At 38.2% G+C, this 25,268-nt stretch overlaps 1 protein-coding gene across 12 annotated transcripts in view; it reads right to left on the reverse strand.

Annotated features, from left to right (window-relative positions):
* The window catches only part of ADGRL2 (adhesion G protein-coupled receptor L2), a 488,780-nt gene that overhangs the window by 21,605 nt on the left and 441,907 nt on the right, over positions 1-25,268 (reverse strand). For 8 of the 12 annotated variants that reach the window (XM_019531198.1, XM_019531200.1, XM_019531206.1 and 5 more), the window contains 10 exons: positions 24,718-24,821; positions 23,677-23,862; positions 22,610-22,648; positions 19,487-19,670; positions 16,887-17,009; positions 16,376-16,581; positions 15,134-15,307; positions 13,036-13,245; positions 11,799-12,019; positions 10,422-10,488 (listed from right to left, as the gene is read on the reverse strand). In XM_019531198.1, the coding sequence (XP_019386743.1) occupies positions 10,422-10,488; positions 11,799-12,019; positions 13,036-13,245; positions 15,134-15,307; positions 16,376-16,581; positions 16,887-17,009; positions 19,487-19,670; positions 22,610-22,648; positions 23,677-23,862; positions 24,718-24,821 (1,514 nt within the window). The remainder of the gene's footprint in view (positions 1-10,421; positions 10,489-11,798; positions 12,020-13,035; positions 13,246-15,133; positions 15,308-16,375; positions 16,582-16,886; positions 17,010-19,486; positions 19,671-22,609; positions 22,649-23,676; positions 23,863-24,717; positions 24,822-25,268) is intronic. The other 4 variants (XM_019531201.1, XM_019531202.1, XM_019531207.1 and 1 more) reach the window with 1 other exon arrangement.

The following is a 25,268-nucleotide window of genomic DNA, read 5'->3' on the forward strand; positions in this document are numbered from 1 at the left end:
TGGCCTTGCCCACAGATTGTGCCAGGGCTGGGGCAGGGGTGGGCTCCCTTAAGTGCCCCCTTAAGTGCCTTGGTCTGCTGGCTTTGCAAGTGTCGCTCAGCGGGCCAGCAGTGGCAGTAGTCCCCCCATCCCCCATTACTTCAAAGCTGGGAAAAATTCACTGCAGAGGAAGTTAAGGGAAGCTTGTAGTGTCAGGACTCAGGATATACCCATTATGTAGATAATACAGCATCTGCTTCTGCCAGTTTGACAACTTTTAAACACTGTGAGACAATATCATGGGAACTATGGTGTATAGAAGGACTAGAGAACAAAACAGATGGAGACATGTGGGGGTGAGGTGTAAATAGAAGAGGGTTTACACACCAGAGCTCCATGCGGATATTTCCTACTGTGGCGAACACTGGGGCAGTTTCTGCAAGGCTGTTGTCATATTCTGCCTCTTGTCCAAACATGCTTAAATTACAAGTGGCTATGGGAACCAAATCTATACTACTGTTCTCCATACCAACAGAGAACCTGCACCCACATAAGAAACATCCCCCAGAACTCTGTGGTAGATGAAGATGTTAACAGGTAAGGAAAGATTTTGAAAGACCATATACAACTCCAAGATACAGTCTAAAACAAAGAGATGACATTATCAGTTTGTAAAAATGGCAAGTGAGAAGTCTTGATGCCGTAAGAGAAAAGGTTTAGGTGATATATTAGGAAAACAGTTGCTACCAATGGGAGTGATTAAGGAAAAAACACAATTACATTATTAGAAAAGAGGGTAAGAATCACTATCATTGTGCTAATACTCCAGTAAAGATAAGACAATAGTGGGAATTATGTACAAAATACAGATTCCAACATTAGCTTAAAGTTTGTCAATTTTTTCAGGCTGACCATGCCTTACTCAAAGCCAAACATTTTCTCAACATTCCTTACTGACTATGAGAGAGAGAGAGAGAGAGAGCACGTGCATACAGACAGACAAGACTCATGAACCTATATAATTTATTAGTTTATATGCACCTTTCAAATGTTCACAAAGAACTCTCGACTGCAAAAGGTAAAGGTAGGCATGAAAGAGGGAAGCATGATTTTCTTTGTTTTTAGACGTAATGAATTACAATTGGCTTGTGACTTGGATGGTTGACTTACATAATTCTCCACCCACCACCATGCTGTTTAAGAACCAATGCATTTGAGCAACTGTAAATATTTTGGCTCTCCTCTTATGGGACAAATGTTTCATTCTTTTGTGTGGTTCTGGGGGTGATAACTTCTCTTTCCACCCTTTGCATAAGAAACAAGCCAGGAATTCTATCTTGATCTGCATCTCCCAGACTCTCATGCTTTTTGTACAAATTTCTGACATATTTTGGTAGCTATTATAATAATATTATAGAGTTTATTAAAGCACTAACCCTGTGCTGGGCTATGCTGCACAAAGATCTCATATTTACTCAAATATAAGATGAAGTTTTCCCCCTCATTCAGCTGCTGTGGCTCTGAATGGGGCCAATATTGCTCATGTGGCACAGGAAGGATGTGTGGGGTGCCAAGAAACAGAGTGCGTAATGTAGTGGAAGCATGGGGAAGAGGGCATGTAGTGAAAGGTGGGGCATGGGAAGGGATGCATCAAGAGGAGGGAGTGCGAGACTAGGATGTGGGGTAAGCGAAGCACAGATTAGGGGAAGTGTGAGGAAGGCTAGAGGCTGAAGCTAGAGCCACTGCTACTGCTGGCTGGGCCAGGTACTCTGCGCCCCCAACAGAGATGGAACCAGAGAAGCTGCAAAGGTAAGCTGGGTGGCAAGGGGAGGGACCAGAAAGGGATAAGAGGCAAGAGCAGGGGAAGATACTGGGCAGGGAGGCTCCCACTGTGGGAGCCCCCACAGCTGTCTCCACTTCTGAGCCATTTTAAACCCTATGTAAGCCTTCCAAATAAACAGCATCCTATGGCTCTTGTATACCAGGAACAGTATTTGCTTTTGACCATATTGAGCCATAGGCTCAGGCTCCCACAGGGGGCAACGGAGGAGCTGCTCCAACACAGAAGTAGATTGAGGGCTACTGGGGGATGGGTAGGAGGAGAGGGGAGAAGTGGCATGGGGCAGGCTGTCTGTCTCCCAACCACTGCTTTCCTGGGGAGGGGGGGAGAGGCAGCAAAATTTGACCTACATTAAACTAAATTCTAGACATGGAAAATTAAAACAAATTTTTAATTTTTGATGTCTAGAATCTAATTATTGGGGGTCATCTTAAATTCAGAGTTGCCTTGGATTCGAGTAAATACAATACATACTTTTGTTAACTAAGAAGAATGCCCATGCCCCTCCAGCTTGTCAGCTGCAGCTCATGCCAAGGGGGAGTGCACTAGAGCATTATAATGCACAGCTGGAACAGTTTGCCCCAGCAACCTACCTTTGCATTATGCTAGTAAGATGCTTCTTGGATCAGACACACACAGGGGGCTTGGTTTACCTCCTAAATGCCTACCCTCATGGAATGACAGGATTTTGCCCTCTGATTCAGTGTATACAAGACATCCAATTGCTGGTTTGGCATCTAAAATTTGGAAAACAAGCCTATATTTATAGTGAAGTTCCAACCCTGCAATGATATCCAAGGAAACAGGCCTCTACCCCTGAGACAATGCCAAGTCCCAGCAAGTGAATAGAAATTAGTATAAATACAAGACTATTATCTGTGGAACTGGGAACAAACAATTCTTTCAATGTTCATTAAAATATATACAACAAAATTTAAAAGTTCCCTAATATGAGGATAAGAGTGATTTATCATGGTAAAAAAGAACCTTTAAAATAAAAAATACTGTACTTCAAGACAAAGTAACTATGACAACAGAACACATGTTACTCATTCTCCACATCACTAAAAACGGTATCAGTAACCAAAGAACACTGGTTTGCCATCTAAAAAATATTACAAGGTATTCAAAGATTCTGACACTATATATGTATTTTAAAACCATTAGAAAATTATTCTGTCCAGTTCAAAAACCTGTTAGTGGCACAGATGACTTTTGTGAAGATGCATTTATTTGCTCATCTCTAGTCATGAAAAAAATGTTCAGCTTTTTAAAAATTTAGCAGCTTTGGATGTATGCATAAGTTTAAAAGGGGGGGGGAGGATTCTGCCATTTTATTACATAAAACAGACAGTAGTAAGAGCAGAAGTTACTGGAAAATAACACCCCTCCTCCTACTCTAGGATACGTTTATTGGGAAAAATATGTATACATGAAAGAACTAGACATTTTGCTTCTTTTCCACTAATTTGTAATGACTGCACTTAACATTTATATTCATTGAAGCAGAGGCAACTTAAATACTGAATTTCCTAAATTAAAGATAACACCCAATATAAAATTTAACAATTTTCACAGTATTCCAAAGCATAAAATCCACAGATGCCCATCAAACAGCAAGATAGATCTTGTATGTATACTTTTGGGCCTCTCTCTAGCAGTAAGCCAGTTCAGCCAGTGGAGATGATGCTACATCGTTCTTTTTTGCATCACAGAACTTTCTTTCTTCCTCAGGAAGACCAGAACCGTCTGTTTATTCTTTGAGAGCTAGAAATCAATTCAAGAAATAAAATGAAACCCCTCTTTCCCCCACTACCTCCAAAGAAAATACAGCAAGCTAGACTTTTGTAGTTTTACCTTTTAGTTTTTGTCTTCCTTCAACAAATGCCAGTAAAGTTATCAATATGGTCAAAACCAGTAAAGTTATCAAGTAGTATCCATTTGTTCAATAGATTTAAAAAAAAAATCTTTCAATGAGCTCCTGTGTACAAACCATTTGGTTGATAGTGAGGCTCAAGGAATACTGCTGCATTCCTTAAATCAGCAACCAAACCCTAACCTGGATTTGGCTACAAACTCTAATGCTAAGCTAAAATTTGCATGTCTACCTCATCTCTTATTACACGCATGTGCACACATACACTTGTATATGATCAGAAAACTCAGTGTTGCATAAGCTCAGCTCTAATTAAAGCTAATGACATGTAAGGGGGCTTAGCATTTCTATTTAGGATTTAAAAAATGGATGTAGGTACCTAGGCACCAAGATTTGAAAATTTTGACTTTATATGGAAAAATCAGAAAATCTACAGTTACATTAAAAATAGGTTTATAGTTTGTAACTACTTCAAATAATGACCCAACAAGACTTAGTGAGAAACTTTACTGATATAAAATTGTCCACTATGAGCCCTCCTTCATTTTCCACTGAAGTGTTTTATATTAGTCATTGTGAGAGACAGGATACTAGACAACATGGGCATATATAAAAACATACTACACAACAATGCCTTTTAAAATAAAAATGTTACTGTTTTAAGTACTAACATCTGGGAACTTTCCAGGGCAATAGGGAAGTTCAATGCTGATTGGGAATTTTTTACCAAATGGATATGAATTCTGTTTCTAGCCCTGCAGAATCAATAGGCACTAGTGAAAAGAGACCAGAATTGAATAGTGTCTGCCCTGCCCCTCAGACCAACATTATCTGTGGTAAAGTATGTTTATGTAAGGTTAATTAAAAGGAAATAGTGGTTATAAGCTGTAATGATACCTCAAAGGTTGGAATGAATCCAGGGGAAGATGGATAAATGGGTGAGAAAAGGTAAATTATATAACCAATATAGTACAGCTTATTATTTGCACTTCATATGAGGTGCTCATATACATATGGGCTGTACTCTATATATATATATATAAGGCACCTCATATGAAGTGCAAATAATAGGCTATACTATATTGGTTATATAATTTACCTTCTCTCACCTAATTATCCATCTTCCCCTGGATATATCTATATCTCTATACATCTATATCTCTATAGGAAATATTTATATTCATTTCTATGTATGTTGAACATGCATATACCTGTATATGTACAGATTTCCACCTATAAACTCAGACAATACATTAGTGAAATAACATGCACTGGCTGCCATAAGTAAAATGATACATTTTTCCTATGATGTTAAATATAACATCTTCAGAACTTGTGTTTAAATAACCTTTGCTAGGCTAATTTATTAGCACCATCCATCCTGGCTGAGCTAAAGTCTAAGCCATTTCACCTGTTTTAATGGTATGGATGAACACGAAGCTACAAAGTCAAAATATTCAGGTTTTTCTGACCACAGATTATGGGAGTGTAGCGTTTGTTTTATAGCCATCAACCTGCTCAATTGAATCACGTCCGCCTGAGCTTAACAGCTTAAAATTCATTCCACACAGCCTGCAGTGCTGACATGGATATGATAAGACAGAAGAACAGGAACACCACTCTGAAGTAACCTAGCTGAACTGCACATGTTCTGACCCTTTTTGAACTCCCTGGAGCTTTTGTTACCTGGCAAATGCAGCTCTAAAACTGCTCTTGTATCTCCAGATCTTTGCTCTTAGCCATGCAGAAGCCTATTTCTCTCTGGGACTGGCAGCCAGAGAGGTGTTCTCTGAAGAAGGCTTCTAAATGTGTGTGCAAGCTGAACTCCTACTGAACTGAATTAATTATTAAAGATGCAGATGGAGCTGTCCAAATGATAAGAACAGCTCCTGACGTGTCATGATCCAAGCTTTCATTAAACCATTTCAGGCATACTAATGGTTTCCCACCGCTCATTACTTACATGCTCTTTTCTCATAGATATAATAACCCTGGTGCCCACAGGCATGACAGTCTATGGAAATAGTGAAGCTGAAAGTTTTGTGTCTTCCTCGGAAGACAAACTTCCTTCACAGCTGCCTTCCATAACCCATGTTGTATTAAACTGGGTACAGACTTTAATGCATCTGGATTTAACCTCAGGGAAATTATAAATCAAAGAACAGTATCGTCAAGAATACATACTATTTCATTAATAGTACAATTAAAATAAACATCTTAAAAAAATCTGAACTAGTTATAGATGTTCAAGAGACTAATAATACAAAACTCTTGCATGCCTTTTGTAATGGATACACAGCTTTACAAATACCGCTTTTTTCTTTGTTGCACACAGATTATTTTTCAGCCATTACACCGCTCACACTTTCCCTTCTTTCTCTCTCTCCCTCCCTAACTCACCCCCTCTCTCAATTGGGACGATTAGAGGGCAAAGCAATTGCTAGAAAAGAATTACTCCCAGGAACTGCGCTGTGATTGCTACCTGCTGTTTCATATTTTTGAAGTTGGGAATACTGCTCCCAAAGGCTCACTTCTCAGCCTAAATGATTTGCTGGAGGATAATAATGTCATGGCCGGTAAATAATAGTGGACTCTGTCTGTACATGGTCAATATGATTAAATGTCCTTCACCTCTCTTCTCATACTGACCTGGTTATGAAGAAACAAAAATGCCCTCAGCAATGCCCAAAGCCTCCCAAGTGAAATGTTGTTTAAAAGAGAGAGAGAGAGGAGTGACCTAGCAAGTGCTCACGATACACAAAGTTAAAAAAGGAGACCCTAAAGCACTAACTAGTTGAACTGTATGACACCAAACTTCAAACAGCTCCCTTTTTACAATCACAGCAATCATGTATATAACTTCATCTCTTGTAACAATATGATCTGCCATCTTTTTAAATCCAGTTGAAGGCTTACCTTTGCATTAAATTCTAAAATAGAAGGTATTTCCTTTATTTTAAATGGGCTAAATAGGTTAACCCATTCTATATAAATAAAAGTCTTTGTCTGTCTGTCTGTAACAGTTTATTCACACTGTTTGGTTGTCTCAGCAGCCAATCAGAATGCATTAAGAGACAGGAGGCAGCGATGCACCACCATTACAGCAGGGACAGAGGACAGAATGGGGGAAGGGGGCGAGTGCTCCCCTCTGCCCCGCCCTGCTCCCTGGAGATGGTGGCACAGGGTACTGACTGAGGGGAATGGAGGGGCAAGCTCCCCCCCACTCCTGGGATTGGGCCCGCTGTGGCGGGGGGGGCAGAGGAGGGAGAATACGGGGTCCGCACTGCTGCAGCATGGGGCAGAGAAAATGGGGTTGCACCTGCGCAGCAGGGGGAAGAATGGGCCCAGACCTGAACTGCCGGGGCGGGGGGGAATGGAGGGAACAGGGTCAGGCCTAAAGTAGGGCAGGAGGGGGCAGGGCTAGATGAGGATGGGTCGGTAGGGGCACAGGGCTGGACCGTGGGCTCCATCCCCGCCAGCCCCCTATCATCCTTGATGGGCAATATACTAGTTTAAAATAAGACTGTAGTGGTCTTAACAACGTTCCTCGTATCTCAGGAAGAATATAATCTCCTATCTCATTCTATGGATATATATGCACACATATATATGTACACATATATAAACTTTGACATTTGAAGAAAGGAAGCTTCACATAAGATACTCTTACATCTTTGAGATTGTATAAACTGAAACATCCACTTGTTCACTGTAGACCACCTAATTAGTTGGCAAAAAAGTAAGGTATTTAAGGAAGACTTCTAAGAAAAACAAAGCTGCTAGAATAGAACAGTCCTAAATACGGTTAGCGATACCTCAGCATAGTATCTTGACAAAAGAGAAATCACATATCAAATATTTTGCTCTCTCTTACACTGTAATTTATAAAATCAGAAAGAACCAATTTATTTTCACTTTCTGGAAAATAGAAATGTATAAGCTACATATATACATATATATATACATATGGGAAACATTTATATTCATTTAAAAAATGTGACTATAACACGCAACGCTTTGTGTATAGATCAGTAAAAATTAGGAAGTTGGAAATTAAGGCTCACAGTCTGTCTTGGAGGCTGAAAAAAAGAGAGAGAATATGAAGCTTGATATTGAGAAGACCATGTCAGATATTATATGAAATTTTGGGCTTTTCTTAATTTTTGTCAAAACTATTGCATTCTACACATCTACGTTCTAGGTATTTACCTTAGGTATCTAAAAATACCATTCAAAGCAACTCTGTTCTTCCAAATTATGGTATAAAAAGTCTCCTAAAACAGCAGCCAGGAACCTTGTCAACCTGGCTCAGGGCTGATGCAGGCCAGGTGGCTTCAGTAGCATCTCAGCAGCATTAGGCTTTTCTTGTGCCCATGCCATGGCAGCTGGGAGTTGTACCTGCACTGCTAATGGTCCCAAGCCTTCTGCCCCCCAGCTGTGGCACATCAGCAGCTGGAAGCTCCCTGGCCTCAGCACAGCTCCCCACTGGCTGGAAGCTGTGCCTGTGCTGCAGCCTTGATAAGCATGCGTGCATAGGTGGGGCAAAGCAGTGGTGGCACAGGTGCAGCTAGACGTTACTTGTCCCCAGCACAGCTTCTTCCTGCTCAGTCTCAGCATGTGCACAGGCAGTGTTCTCCAACTCCGTGGGCTGCATCCAGTCGCTCCACTGACCAGATGCAGTCCATGGGCTGTATGCTGCCAATCCCTGTCCCGGCATATGCTAGATGTATTTACTGTGAAGGCTGGGATGATACTGGAAATATACAATGGATGTATAAGTTAACCACTAGATTTTTAATCATGGTTATACAAATAACCATACAAATAAAGTATGTACCTAACCAATTAGAAATGGAATGAATCACAACTTTCTGTGGGGTACAAAATACTCTAATTACTATTTACATAAAAACATGTGCAGTTCTGTAAAGCTATGGAACAGCCTTTCAAAGCAGATGGGGAGAGGAGAATCAAGAAAGCTTAGTTATTTCAGAACTAAGCTTGATAGGTTCATGGAATGGAGTTTATGACAGGACAGGAATGATCCTGAAGATGGAAATTAAAGTTTTGTGGTGTAACACTTCAAGTGCTTGATCTGTGGTTGTCCCCAAGGGGAAGCTGCAAGTAGATGTTATTGCCATGTGTGGTTGCTTGCATATGATAAGTTTTGTGGTAGAGTCAAGTTCTTGAACATCATGACAGTACATGGCTGGATCTGGTGGCAGGTGCTTCAACCAAAAGCAATGGCCTTAAGGTGAGATGAAGTTTCCTTGTGACAGAGAGAGGTTGCAGCTTCCTTGTGGTATTTGCCATAGGGATTGTAGACTTACCATAAAACAGGAACCTTAAAGCAAGCTAGATGTCTTTTCAAGGATGCACTTTAGTTTAGACTACAGGAAATATTATACAATGCGTGTCTAAGGAAGGTCAGGCTGGCCAGTTGTGACAACTCCGTGATCAAAAGTTCCCTTGTCTGTTCACCCTTCCCTCTTGAACTCTCAGTATGCTTATGGTGCTTGTTCCACCACATATATTGGATTAATTATTTCCATGTTTCTGCCCATCACTTGTATGGGTCTGGAAAAAATTTCCCTCCAACCTTGACTACTATTTTTTAAGTTCTACCCACTGTCTTCAGAGATTGGTCCCACCTAGAAACTGAAGACTGGATGAGGTATACTTGTGTTCCTAACGGTACCGAGAAACCTCACAGAGGCCCGGCTGCTGGGTCTTGCTCATATGCCCAAATTCAAACTAACCACTAGGTTTTAGATTACAATGGAATTTTCCCTGAGGTCAGATTGGCAGGGACCATTCAGGATAGGTTTTTTTGCCTTCCCCTGTAGGCATGTTCGTCTTCCATTTCATAGCATCATCTGGGTATACATTTTCTCTTAACAAATCCCCTGACCTTGCAAAAATGTAAGGCACTGGCACACGTGCCCCTGAGCTCTCCTTGTTTAGCCGTCTTCTTGTGGCACATAGTAGGACAAAAGACCAAAAGCCTTAAAAACTACAAAGCATCTTAAGTTTTTTAGGGGTGTGTAAAGCTATTTAATGAGTTGTGGTGCATGTGAGTATCTGTGGATAGGGAGTACAGTGAACAAAAAGGCTATTGCATTGTTGCCTGCAATTGTTGGGTATCAAATCTGATGACAGCTGGTCCCTTATTTCTACACATACATGCATGAGCATACATACAGAGAAATATTTATAATTACATAATCAAATATGCATACGCATAAACATGCACATGTATGCAGAAATTATTAGACTGAATTATTTTTCAAACAGTGTAGAATGTCTATTTGGGACATACCATTCTGTTGGGAAAACAGTTATATTTTTTTTCTTAACATGAGCAACAGTGATGATAAAAATAGTAATAATGGCTCCCTTGCAAATCTGTATTTAGTACGGAATTGATTTGTCATATGACTGCCATATCAATATGACCTTGAGTATTAAAACCATTAGGAAAAAAGTTATTGAATTAAAACTCAGCTTGGTTTTGAACAGTAACGATTGGTCAATACCACTTTTTACTTGGAGATTTCTAAACATTTTAAATCCCCTGTTAACATTAAAAATGTGTTATTAGAATTTTCATGCAAACCTCTGAGAATAGGGGTGATAATGACTAATGTTGGTCAGCCCCCATAACGCAACCTTAAAATGAGGCAAAAAAAGAACAAAAAAAATCCAGATAAGGAAAAGCATTCTTACCAGAATAATGAAGGTAACTGGCCCAATGAAACTCCAGATAAAACAGTTATCTATGTGGAGCCAGCAACTGTGATGAAAAAAAAAAAAGAGGGGTGAATGATTATATTAACCCTTCAGTTGTACAAATGAAAATTGGAAAAAAACAATTAAAAAATCCTTGAACAAGTCTTTCAAAATGAGTAATGAGGCCACCCTGAACAACAACATTCTCATCGTGGGCATTTTCCCCCTAACCTAGGGCTGCTTTGTTGTGCACTGTTTAACAAAGCTGTTCACCATCTACTCAGTTTCTCTCTCTGTATACCATTATAGCATCAAGAATAACTAATGTGGTTACGAAGTACCTCTTTCTCTCTTCTAGGTTTAGTCAAAACTTTTGCTATAGCCTGATGAACCCTAACATCAATAAATGCTTTATTTTTCACAGGCTTTCTGTGTAATCTCCAAAATTTGCTTTAACTTTATATCATATGCAAAGTGCTTACCCCTGAGGAATGCAAGATAGAAAATGTTCAGATGTCATGTTTTGCTACAAAACAGTCTGATATAAATAAAATGCCCCAACTGGGAGTTGAATGCTAGGAAAAACACATATGATATTAGACTGAATGATGCATAAACTTATCAGGGTTGACTTCACTTAGTGATTCGTTTTTCATATACCCCAGCTCCCTGTTGAATCCCTTTTATTTGTCTTTCATCAGCAGCAAAATCGAGCAGCTTTCTTACCGTCAACAGTATCCTCCCATACTGTAACTAATTTCATCAAAGGACAAAGTAAACACCATTGGAAGGCAAATTCATGCCTCCAGCAATTCAAATCCTCAGAAACATTCTACATCTACCTTCTGTCACATTCTATACATATCTGTATGTTTATAAATAAAAGGCATTGGCTAATTTTAATCCCACTTAACTCTCCTGATAAAATATTATCAAAGCAAAACATATGGGTTGGAATACTGTACTGTCATAATTCAGAATAAAAGTTCGCTAGAGGGCCAGCTGAACAAAGGCATCTAATGAAGCATTAGCTTAAAACTGGTTGGTTAAGCCGGTCAGATATTTTAAGTTAAGAAGAAATTTTGCTTAATATCCATTTGAGGCCAAAAAGTTATTTACTTTTTCAATTTGTTTCAGGTCAATCTTTTGTGTTAAAAGAAAGACCATAATTTAGAATCTGCCTCTCCAGAGTACAAATTCTCTGAACCTAGAGAATTACAAAAGACTTGATTGTAATTTGTGCACGGCATTGCCATTCTCTTACCAATAAAGCTTTTAGATGCTATTTTAGTCTGTCAGAGACCCTCTGACAGCTAACAGGCTTTAAAAAAATTATTCACTTGAAAAACACTCAGGTCACTTGCAATTACTTACGCTTTCTCTGTTCCATAGCTCTTATAGTCAATAGCTGCTGAGACACCAACTACTGTGGCAGGAAAGAGGTAGCCAGCAACATAATAGTACTTCTTCCTAGAATATTCACTTTCAAATACTTCTACTAACATGAGATAGAGCTGTACTCCTTCTAGGCACATCCAGGCAAATGCTGCCAGGAAGAAAAAGTGTAAGAGGCCTGCAAATATCGGACATGCAATCTGTAAAGAAAGAGAAATATGAAAATGCAAAATACCAAATCCTCACTTTCTTACCTAATGTAATGCACTGCAAATTAAACAGCATACAAATGTATTCAGAAGGTAGGACACCAAAATACACTTCACCAGATATCCCTTTCAGAAGTCCAGGCTAGTTTTCACTACTTGAAAACATGCCCCAGATATTCACAAATGTTAGTAAAGTATTATGTTCACAGGAGCTGAAGAAAGCATCCTCAATCCCACTTTATTTGTTGATATGGGCAGGAAAGCCTTATTAACATTCCTTAATGGTATGAAATATCCAGTGCAAAATGCAAACCCTTAATTTTGAATCTCAGATGTTAACACTATATGGCAAGACTTATATTGTAGATGATTTAGAACATGAAGATAAAGAACAGTTGGTTCTAGATGTATTATTTATATCTGTTTAAAATTCGCAAGCACCCGTCAGAATTTTCTATCTGCTTTAATATCAAATATCACTGCCCCTACTATTTTAGGAAGTTCTGCTGTCATATCAGTAGCCAATTTGATTCACTCTTGTCTAGCTGAAAACTGGATGAATTTCCAAATTATTAAATTTCAAGCCATTCACAGAGCTCTGAGTGATGGGCTGAATTTCACAGAAGCTTCAAAAACTAGCATGCAACACACATACAGGTCTTCAGAGTAAAAAATTCAAGTGTTTCTGGTACATCGACATTTAATTTCAACACCGCTCTGAGCAGTTCCATTTAAATCAGCTACCTTTATTAACAACTCATGCTTCTTAATTGAAAAAACACTACTTTAGTAAAGTGGGGAACAGAGGCCATAATGGTATTTCAGATGCATGTAAATATTTTTTGTGAGTATGTCTATCTTAATCTTTCCTAAAGCTTTTAACTCAGCCTTGCTGTGTCAGTTACATACAGTAAGTTGAAAGCTTGGCAGTGGTATCACGTTAAAATCACATCCATTTCAAATAGTCATTTCAGAGAACAAGATCAATATGCAGACAGAAGACTTACCTTGTATTCAGTCTTATCGATGCCTATTAGAAAAATAAACTCTGCAATGAATAGGTTGATACAAAGGTTCTTGTGAATGGTATTACGGTCACTTTGTAGGCCACGGAAGAAACAGAATGTGAAGATGCAGATGGCCAGGCAGACAAGGGAGATGACAATTCCCACCCAGGTGATGACAGTGAGAAGTAACTCATGCACTCCATCTTTGTACTGGAAACAATCAAGAAGGAAGAAAATTAATACAGCCATTTATCAGGGCAAACAGAAGACTGTTTTCATAGGTAGCAAATTGCTGCTTTATTTTACAAGTGACAGGGAAAAAATAGGTGCTAAGTAATTTATCAATCTTACGTCAGGCTTATCAGAAAAACAAGCTTAGGGCAGGAGTAAAGAAGGGTAGGTTTGAGTACACTGAGATGGATATTTGAGCTAGGCCAGATAATATTTTTACTTTCTCTACTATGCACTGAAAGCTTGAAGAACAGTCTATACAAAGGAGACATTGTATTTTGAACGGATTGCTGGGTATGTATGCAAACACAAAGGAGATTTTTTAAATTTATGATAGTCAATAAAACACTTCCTCAGTCCTTTCCTACAGACCTGCAATGGCATATGGGAAATACTTGGATGGAAGCTTAGGGGGATTACTGATGGGACAAATTAGTTAGAACAAGATTCAGAGATTTTCAACAGAAACTCAAATCTGTTCCGAGTTGCTTGGGGTCAATTCCAAACTGTCTGCTCTGCCTAACTGCTTGTGTGCCCAGCAGGAGCGGGGAGTATTTTTCCAGCAGTAAACCAAGGCAGTCATATGGATAAACGAGCTCTCAGAGGCCTGATGGGTACTTTGGGTTTTAGGTGAGAGCCAAATTCTAGGCCCTAGGGAAGCACTAGGAACACAGTTAACAGGCACTTTGTGCCTTGCCATGGCCACAGAAGCTGGTAGTTGGGCCTCCAAACAAGTTGGTGGAATAGACTCCTCCACAATTACTATCCAGCTGTATCTGGGAACAGCCTCTAACAGTCTCAATTTTTTGAAGGAGTGAAAGTTGAGCTGAGGAAGCAAAAAGCCTACCCTTGTCAGGGAGTGACATCTCATCAGAAAATGCTAATAAAACAAGAGCTTATAAACTTTGGGTTAGCTTCTATTCTACCTAATAAGAATTCTAGTCATCGAAGGGTCATCCTGTCCCATTCTGCTCAAGTTACTAAAAAAATGTTAATGCGTCTACTTTGCAACACATTGCCATCTTGGCCTAAAGACTAAGTTACAAAAAGTAGAGAGCAGGGGGAGGACTGCTCACTGCTTTTTTTTTTTTTCAGGGCCTTGGGCAGGGTTGAAAAGGATCACATATAGGTGCCTAAGTTTACTTTCTTGTCTAAATAGGTAAAAGAGGATCTGGTCCTCCTCCTTCCTAGGCTAAGTACAGACAGTTAAAAAGCCCGAGACTAAATTGATTTTATCTTTGCGTGTTAGTCTAAACTATATAGATTGAACTGATAAATGAGTGAACAGACATTCACTTTTGACTCCAGAAATGCAGCAATATGCCCGCAGTGGCCCAGGCCAGAAGCCGGGGGTGTCAGAACATGCCTCTCTGGTTCAGCTGGAGGAAACAGCTTAAGCCAGAACTAGCCCACCCATCCCGAGAGGGAGTAATCTGGGGGGGAGGTGCAAAGTATCCTGGGATCCTGTGTGTTAACTCGAATCTGAAGGGGATCTGGGACAGAAGTTCAATAAACTGATTAACCTAAACCAGTTAAATCTGATACTACATTCATCCAGGTTTAGCTTAAATCAGTTTCAGCCATTTTGAAAGTGGTTTATGTACACTGAACTTCTGTTGCGTTACAGATTTGAACTGGTTTCTGATCACTTATTCTGGTGTATGTGTAATTTCAGTCCCTAGCTTTAATGTTTTGAGACTTCCCACTCCTTATTTCCTGACCAGCTCTAGGGAGAGGTAGAAAGATGATAAATAAAGAAGGCTGCTTTTGGAAGCTTCTAACGCTCTGTGATTGATCCATCCAAATGTTTACATTTTTCCAAAAATTCAACAGTTACTTATTATCGACTAGAAACAGCATTACTTACAACAACTTCCCGATGAGCCATAAGGATTGCAAAGTTGGTTAGGTGGCTGCAAGCACATGTTGTATGAGTTTTATTTGTGTCAACCAGTTTGCAGCCCTGAGTGGACCAATATCCCATCATAGTCCTCTCTGAATAATTCCAGAAGGAGCAATTTGCATTGAAATAATTGTCAGGCTGAGAGATAAAAGGATAAAATTAGGATTCTACTCACTTTGATGGCAATGACAATTGTTTAATATGTGTAAACGGTAATTTAGATTAAACTTTGCATGTTTCGGACTATAAAGTTTTTCATCAGCAAAATTGTGGACAATGTTGTACACTGCAGATATCTAGTTTAAAAGGGACTTTATAGTCCGAAACAGTCTAAAGTGTAGCCTCAATTACTGTATACCCAATTTGAAACTATTACAATTTCCATCTTGTGATTTTATGCACTGATGGTACACGTAGCCACTTTTTTCCCTCTGCAAAATTAGAATTGTGAATTTATTCTAAAGGGGTTTCACTTGTAGTCAAGCGCTTTTCTAGCCTCAATTTTGGTCTGGCCAAATTTAAATGTAACCATATTTGGGAAAGAGTGGTCTCCTCAAGGTCTAGTTGAAAGAAAAGCAGCAAAGGCAGACAAAAAACCCATCCAAATGTTTCTCCAGGCTAGTCCTAATGGTCTAACAAACAAACTCTCTGCATAAAAACAGGGGGACCCAACTCAGTCAGCAGGTATTACATGAGGAAATAAACATATTGACTTAGCAAAAGACAAGGAAGATGGTCTGTAAATTTTAAGGCACGGCAGACCAGAGAAGCCGCATTTTGTACTCTGCTGATTAAATCTATTTAAATAATTTGGAAAGGTTTTCAAAAGATGGTCCTGAATTAAAGTAAATACCCTCTGTGTCATTTAATTTTGCTACATTAAACAGGCAAGAGTCATAACAGTTGATATTTTCTATCCTGCTGCTAAGGTAAGAGTTAATTTTCACTTAGAAACAAATTAGAGTCATTTACATTTTCATGTTGATTACTGAATTAGCTTTCATTAAGAATACACTTAAGTTCTAATAATCACTGAACCAGGCTCATTTAATTTTATGTTCATAGACTTAAATAAACTTGTGTCTCTGACCTAGTCCAACATTTAAAATTCAAATGGAAAAAAGAACCTCCTCCGCACCCCATCTTGCATTTTCTTCTCTCTTGCTGATTTTATGACCTTCCCATTAATTCATTAGCATAACTCACATCAATGTGTTCCAGGGTAAAATGCACAGGATGAGTCAGGTACACACGACTGGACTCTTTGTTGATGGAGGCTGCAATGACGTGCGAGTTCACTGCAATGGTGCTATTTCGACTGATCAAGTCACTGCCCAGCTTTATGGTAGCATTTTCAGTACTGAGGAACCGTCCCAAGCTTTTGTAAATGATGAAAACCAATTTTGCTAACCCTATTTAAAACAAAACCAAACAACCTACTTTATCGTGTCATGGAATTGTAGCCAAAGAATACAATGCATGTTTCATATTCTGTCAAAATGAAAAATAAAGCATTAGGAAATAGAAAAGCATTTGCAGGATTTGGATTCCAGATGAAAATGCTTCATGCACACTGTGTAAAGAGCCACTGAACGGTTTTTTACTTTTGCTAAGGGATGGATTAATATGCTCTGAAATGAAAAGTTTAAGTTATTATAGCTTTAAATATGGTTTTACAGTTTAAAGGAGTCATACTGTTCACATTCCCAAGACTCACCGTTCCTGCTGTTCTGTTTTATCGTGCTTGAGGAGAGCTGGATTGAATTGCCTCCTTTACTGCCCTGAGGAAACTTCAAGTCCTGTACCTGGCCTTCTGTACTGAGCATGGCAACTTCCAGAACTAGTGAGAACAAGGGAGAGAGGAAGATAAAAATGCAGAAATCGTTTTTTGGTGAGATTGCAATGTGTCAGTTGATAATTTTCTGAAGTGTCCTTATTCAGCTGTCTTTGTTTGTCTCTACAAGACAGATGTGTGCTAGCATGTTTCAACATTGTTTAAATGTTGGACAAAAAATAAATGCCTTAAAAGTACTACAAAAATTTAGATTGAATAAATGCATAATTTTTGGAACCTTGAGTGCCTCTACTGCACTGATCATTATTTTTCCCCACAATTTTTAACATGGATTTTTTTGCAAGATCAAGACTATCCAAAAATGAATATTTAGACAAATAAGTATTTCTGTATCAAGGGCCTCACATATAGTTTTTCTGATTATATCTAAAGGATTACTGAATGCCATTATGATGTTCTACTGGATGTATTTTAAAGTGAAGACTCAAATGCAGTTATTTAACTCAATTTAATATAGTGTGGCTTGTAAGTTTTACAAGATAACCAAGCAACACTGCAATCTCTTTGATCCATAAAATTACCCAGGCCATAACAACTTACTTAGCAAATATCTTCATATTTGTATTAAACCTGGCATTTATCCCCAAGATACACATTTTATTTAATAATGATTTTAATTTATTTTCTTCCATATTGTTAATAATGAACAAAAATGTTCACAATGGCAAATAAACAAAAGTTAAAATCTGGCAGATGCTTTATTACAGAAACTATGTATTTGACTACTGAGACCAATAAATGTGAAATTCTAGCTCAGCCAAGTGAAGGAGAGTTTTAGGAATTTTCAGGAATGTTTTTAAACAAGCAAAAAAGATCAAAGAAATTAAAAGAATGGGAGTCTACCACAAGCCTTTCTTGAGATAAGACTTTAACTTCTTTTTCTGCAAGAGACTTAGTTTCAATTTGTGTTTGAAGGACTCGTCTGTTAGGTTCTGATTGACATCAATACTCTTGACATCCATAATATATTATTAATTACGATTTGAATGCAGCATCTCATAAGCACTGACACATACAGTCTTACTGAACTAAATGGAACTGTTCACATATGTCAGTGTTTGCAAAATGAAATGTGAATGAGATGAGATTCTCAATAAAGCCCAATCTATTTTATAGGAAGCTCTTCCCTTATGAATGAAATGCAGGCACATTTGGAGAGCTGCACCTTTGCTGCTTTTGGAAGAAAAACTGAAAGTAAAACTACAAATAAAAAAGGTGATGAAGTAAAAGATTTTAAAATTAACATCTTCATTAATGTTTAATTTTGGTGGAAAGTCTCCAAATTTTTCTCACAAGAAAATTTTACTAAAAAGGGGACAAAACTCCCCAAATATTTCCCAAAGGGCAATTAGTGTAATTTTTTGTAAATGACAGCCATACAAAAGTGATAGTTTTATGTTGGAAGAAAGAGCCACCATATAAAATTTAATAATGTTTGGGCATCCATAATATAAATTTGGATATGTGAAAATAGAAGTGAACAGTTTGTACCAATATTACATTTCATAATATAGGACCAGGACACTGTTTGAAAGAAGAAGATGGAAGTTTAAATTATTACATATTTGTATATAAACAAAGCCAAAGCTAATCTCAAGTCCTCCACTTCTTCCTTATCTGCCATACCAGCAAAATCCTGGTCCTGGAATATTATAGTAATGTCCTCATTCCCAAATCTGTCATTCCATCCTGAAGCCTTTGGGCCAACGCTACTCAGATTTATACGATTTCAAAAATATCTCACTGAGCTTGACTCCTCAGTGCACCCTCGGTGCAGAGACACATTAACTCTTCCACACCGCAGTGGTCTCAGCCATAACAAGGATATACACCTGTGTTTGTACATCCTTCATACTGAATCCTTTCATTTCAGTGCCACTATTTAAATTCTAAATTATGCTCCAAGTCTCTTCAGTTATTTTGCAATCTCTGGAGCATAGCTATTCTGCATTATGGGGGATGTAGTTCACTGAGCACATTTTCACCTGAAGGCAGTTGTGTTTAATATAAACGTTTGGTCCATGTTCTAGGTGCCTAAAATATTTAACTGGCAGAACACATTGCAAAAAGTAATTTAAATTCATTAGGAGCAGATTATATATAATGGGAAAGCATTTCCACAGCTCTGCACCAAGCATTTCAGTTACTTCAGAAAATCCATACCCTGGCATTTAAGCACTCTTCATATCCATACGTTCTGCTAATGATTTTTCAATTGTAAATCAACTTTGCAACAAAAACTACTTTACTTTTTACACTGCATTAATTATGCTACAGAAGCAGCAGGGTTTTAAAACTAATTAAGAAAACATCACCACTTATAAGAATTTGCTTTTCAACATGGGAAGCTGTACCACCAGGTGCTGCCATAGCTTTCTAAGTGTATGTGACTCTTTGGCTGAATTGTTGCTGTTTCAAGCTGTACAGTGCTTGAAACTGTACTTGAAGAAAAATTCACTTACCAATATTTTCTGTGGGCATTGAGACTCTAGTTGGGTCTACGAAATTGTCAGCCAAGACAAAAGCCCCTTCTTCCAGTGTATCAAGTAACATTGTTGCAGCGTGCGCTTGTTCCGAAGAATTCATATCTTTCCAGGATTCCAGAGCTTCAGGCCTGAGCAGGTTGTCCACTGTGTCAACAATTGCCTGCATTCATTAGAAAACTATCATTAGGGCTGACTGCCCTAGGCAGCTAGGGAGAATTTCCAACATTATCTGGTGACAATTGTAATACTTAACTGTCAAAATGATTTACTGTGATTTAATGGCACCGGAAAACTATTTTCAACAAGAAAATATTTCCAACTCTGTTGAATTAGCACTCATAGATTTGCACTAGCCACCAGCAGTGTGCTGTTTGTAACTAGCAAACATGAATACCTGGCTTGTCTCAAGTCAGATATAAAGACAGTATTATTAATGTGCTAAAAAATGTAAGAACCAATGCCACTTTGCCTGTGGCCTTAATTTCAAAGTTGATGTCAATATACATAATTCCCCTTTAAAACACACTAACACCAAAACTGGCAAGTTTAGGCAATACTACTACTCTGGAAACATAACACAATGCATGCAGCTACAGTAATATGAGCTGCTGTCTAAGATAAACTGTCATCTTTATTACAAGAGGCATGAAATGAAGATGCCTCAGCGGTTATAAATTAGCGTGCTACACTCTCACTCCCCCTCCTGTTTTCGTACCTGTTCACAGATACTTAAAAAGATTACTAACTCCCATTCCTGCACAAGGGTCAGTTAACAAAGGAAATCAATAGAGCAAACAAGATGTCCACTGACTGTCCCTGTTATCACTAAAGGCAAAATAACAAAACTGAGCAAAGTTGCGACTTTAAAAATCCGCATTGTGACCGCTCTATCTTCACATATTAGGGTTCATTAAGCTGCATATAAAATATCAGTAAATAAAGGGGGAAAGGAATTCAGAGACATCATTATATTCCCTTTACAAAATAAACCAATCAATCACAGTAATCAGTTAATCAATTGAAGGCAAGCTCTTACATTAATGCATAATGTAGCTGTGCATTGAATATGCCATGCATTGCTGAATCACCATGTTTACTTTGTCCCATTTACCTAGTCATAATGTGTCATTAAGCATATATATATATAAAAAAAATTATATATATATATATAATTTGTTTGATCAATTTAAAAGCACTGGGAATGGAAACAGAACACATTATACAAACAAAAAAAGATGCTGGTTTGGAATACTACACTCTGTGCACATGAATGAATACGAAAAGTTGGTTGAGGCTATTGTCAGAGCAAGATTAATTAGCCTAATCCATCTTAATATCCTCTTTCTGTCTGCATTGTGAGCCATCACGACCTTCCTGGCAGGTGGAAGATACTTCGAAGTGGCATTAAAGCCTTTTTTCCTTCTCTAATGGGAGACAGAATAGTCAAAATGCTCACACTGATACTGCTGCAGCCATTAACTAGAGTGGAACAGAAATTGGTCTGCAGAGGCCAGATTCATTAGTCACCAAGAAATACAGATTGGAGCCTCTAATCTGAGGTACAAATGAATCCTCTGTCACAAAGTGGGAACTTGCTTCATTTGCATAGTGTAAGTCAGCTTTTGATTTGTAATTTCAAGAGGTTTATTAGTCTTATCTGAACAGGGAAGCTCATTTGAGACCTACTGAAAATGACACTAGTCAGAAATTAAGGTCGTGCTACAGTTTCTTGTGCATCTATATACAGTGCTGATTATATGCATTCATTAACTTGAGGCATTCCTTATTTATTACAGTATAATCTAACTCTTTGTATTTCTCTAGTGGAATCACAATGATCATCCATGTAATAACATTTTGCAGCACTCATCTCTGCCAAAAAAAGAGGGAGGGGGGAAAAAAGAAAACTACACCTGTCTCTGTGACATGAGTCTTGGACAACACACCAATTACAGTACTACAGTTCAAACTTTAACTTTCATCTTAAAAGGTGACTTGCAAATAGAACTATGACATTTCAAGCCACTCCAGCAATATCTGCCATGCTCTCTATTAACCAGGCTAAAAGGAACCATTAGAAAATTATTATTTAACATATGGCTCTCCCAACTCCCTTTTTCTGGCAAGATCTTGCAAAATCTTGCTGAGACCAGGTGGTACCTATGTTTTTGCACAAGAATGTACTGGAGTTGAGACTGGAATGTGAAACCATCTTGTATTCAGGAGCCACGCTTAGGTAAGTGTATTTTATTATGTTGTGCGGTGTTTCAAAGTTGTATTATTCTTGTAAGCAAAAGCTAGGAAGATTAAAAAAGAAACTTTGAAAAACCGTGCAATATAATTTTTAAAAGCCACTTACATGATCTAGCTTGGGTCAGTTTCTTCTGCTAATAGGACTGCTTGGTGACAGTGACATCGTTGGCATGGGATTACAGACTGGGGACTGGGCATTATACAAACTGACAACTGAAGATCTAAAAGAAATTAAAAATTAGGTAACAATGTGCTATATGTCTCCTTGTAGCATGGTTAATGGGACACTTGCCACATATTGCACTAGAAAAAATTTAGGAGCACTTGTATTTTATTTGCAGTTCATCCTGACGTTGCCATATTTGGTCTTTGTAATGACTCTTAAATGAATCTTTGGAGAAAATAATTCTTACTGACATTAAGAGTGAACCACAGAAAGAACAAAGCAGGCTGTATAATGTGATTTTTTTTCATGCACATACATTATGGCTAAGCAGTCTTTGATACAAGAAACTACCAACATGATGCCTTTTCTGTTAGATTGCCAGATTTGTTTTTCCCCAGAGAGTAACACAAGGAAAGAGAAGGGTTATCTCCAATTCAGATAATGCCCAATGCTGTTCTTGTACTTTTGGACAAGTGGAAGAGAAAAAAAAAGTTGTAAACTTTGATATTTGCTTATTCTGAGAGTTTTATACCTGTGCAAAGCCAACATTTGTACAGTTGATATGGGGCACAATACACATTTATCAAAGACTGAAATACATAGGATCATGCAGCAAGATGATAAAGCGTGGCAGGTTGCTGAAGCAGGGAGAAAGCAGGGTGACAGCACAGGAGAGATACCTTAAGGTAAGCCCTGCATGTCTTCTCTCGTTTTTGGAGCTTTTTAGTAAGAAAAAAGAAAATCAGAAGTTAGACACATTCTGGAAAGCTACAGAAACATCCAAAAATTAGGCTGGTGTGTCAAATCCTAAATTTGCATTATAAAGAATCTGGTTGTCTTGTCTAATGTTAGCCCAATGAATTTCCATGGGGCTCTGCAAAATTATGGAGCACATGGCTTTCCAGCCATAACACAGACTAAACCTACATTTGCTGCACTAGTATAAGTTCTGTGCAATGCTTGAGGTGAGACTATGCCTCCGTGGCCGTATCTGCAGTTTCTAGAGTAGATTTGTTGAGCACCATTGCTAGGAGTTTTGAATAAAACTCATCTTTCCAAGGGCTAAAATGTCACAGTTACCAAGGATGGATGGTGTGAAAAATGAGACAGTCCTTCCATAACAGACTGGGCAAAAAAGCATCCCTTAATTTGTACAGTAAGGGCTAACTCCATACAAAAGGGAGGAAGAGGCAAGTCATGAAGCTTAGCATCCAGAAAAAACTAGAATAACCCTATTTTTAATAATTCAAAAGCCAACAGCTATTTTTATCTGATTTACTATTTGTTGATAGTAATAACTTGATGGATGTGTAATATCCCCAATTATCTTTAGTTACATGAACTGACATCTAAAATAAGCTAATGAACTTTCTAATCCTGCAACATACTTTATGGCACCATTGACCTTAGCATATGAACAGGGCTAAAATTGTTGCAGAACACGCTTTTTAAATTCTTGTTACTCTTGAAAGAAAAGTACTGCCCCCTTTCTCCCAAATTAGGAACATATTTTAATAAAGGGTACAAATATATTTTGCCTCAGTCAGCTGCTGAAGGTTGCATCCTGTCACCGAATTAATATAATTTACAGACTCTTGCGGATTTGTTGTTTTTTCCCCCTACACCCTTTATTTCTCATGCCGGCAGGAAATTTGAGCATTCCAGAAAAAAGTATAGATTTGGCAGCAATGTTTCTGAAAGGAAAAACATAACCCACAGGGGAGGGGAGGGGTGTTAAAGTGCATACCTTGTTATAACTCCGTCCAGCAGAGTCCTTTTCACTAGGCCTCAGTTCTTGCAGTTGAGCATCAAGAATATCCACCAACTGTTCCATCAGTCTCACTGATGAACTTACATCACCAGCAAAGACTGGTCCTTTGGTGTGTTTAGCCAGCTCATTGGCAAGACTAGCAGCATTTTCTCCACTTCTGATCTGAAATGACAATTTATATTATCTCAGCAGGATCCCTTGTTCTGCTTGCGGCTCCTAATTCCAATTCCCTGCATACCTTTGTTGTGGTGAAATAACCATTTGCACATACATTGAAATCTGCAACTAATTGAGACCAATAACTTTCTCTTTATCTCAGAAGATTAAAGGTTCTTAGATCCATGACACACAAAAGCAGTTCTTAACAGCCATCAAAAGCAGAAATCAGATTGGTAATTTTGGGCCAGATCTTCCATTTCATCTTCACTTTTATTTTACTGCTATTATCAGACACTGAGAAATCTATTTGCTCATACCAGCGCTTGAGGCATTTGAAAGTCAAGTAGCTTGGTATTGACAGTGAATTATTTAGTTTTCCCATAAACTCAGTAACGCTCATTAGGGAGGGGAACACAAAAAAGAGGAACTGTGCTCTAATCATATTCTGCTATTAATGCACTTTTGTAGAAATCTAGTTTATTGTATCGTAATTTTCGCAAGCTAAACATCTGCTTGCCTATTGCATATTTTGGTGTGCCGTTCATAATATTTGATTTATTAAGAGAATGTACATTTTGTCTTTTGAACATCAAAAAAGCTATCTTGAATTAAATAGCAATGAAATTAAGTAAGCCTGGACTCATTAAAAGAGCTTAATTTATAAAACAGTTTACCAAGGAACACATGTGAATCTAACTTTTAGTAAATGCTTTACAGACAAAGCATGCATAATTCTTCCAGCTCTTAAACGAACAAAGAGTAATAAAGATGGTTTCAACATACAAAGCTGAATTATTTATGTTCCGAGTTAAAACCCTTAATCACCAGTGTATATCATATTAAAAGGTTCCAACCAACCTTCTGAGCCAGCTGATTTACCCAGTGTGAGGTACAGTTGCTAAGATCAGGGCCCTTAGGGTTCCATGTTCCAGTGGAAACCATGCAGAGATACGAGGCAGTTCCTACAACAGATGTAGAAAACAACAGGGAAATTGAAACCATTTTTCTGAATGCATTCAAAAAACCAGCTATGATGCATCCCTGCTCCATGCTAAATTTTGAACACCACAAGTGGAAGCCGTTGACAATAATTGACAATAGAGGAAAAATAATGTAGATTACAAACGGCGACAGAAAGTCAGTGCAAGTTATCAGACTTTTACAGCAAATAAACAAAAAAAGCCCTTGGTTTTTACCTGGAAGTTATCCAGGGAAGAACTGATAATGAGAAAGGCAGCTGTAAGCCTGTTTCACTACAGTCCTAAAGCAAAGACATAAAATACGACCTGGATTCTCAAAAAGTGTACGCAAGGTAATTCTGCGCCTAAACTCAAATACTTTTTTTTACAGATTCAAACCTGAACCTCAAGGCACAAAATTTTTGAAGTAACAAAAATCACAAAATAGCT

Source organism: Crocodylus porosus, unplaced genomic scaffold, assembly GCF_001723895.1.
Source record: "Crocodylus porosus isolate Cpor-Errol unplaced genomic scaffold, CroPor_comp1, whole genome shotgun sequence".
Taxonomy (NCBI): domain Eukaryota; kingdom Metazoa; phylum Chordata; order Crocodylia; family Crocodylidae; genus Crocodylus; species Crocodylus porosus.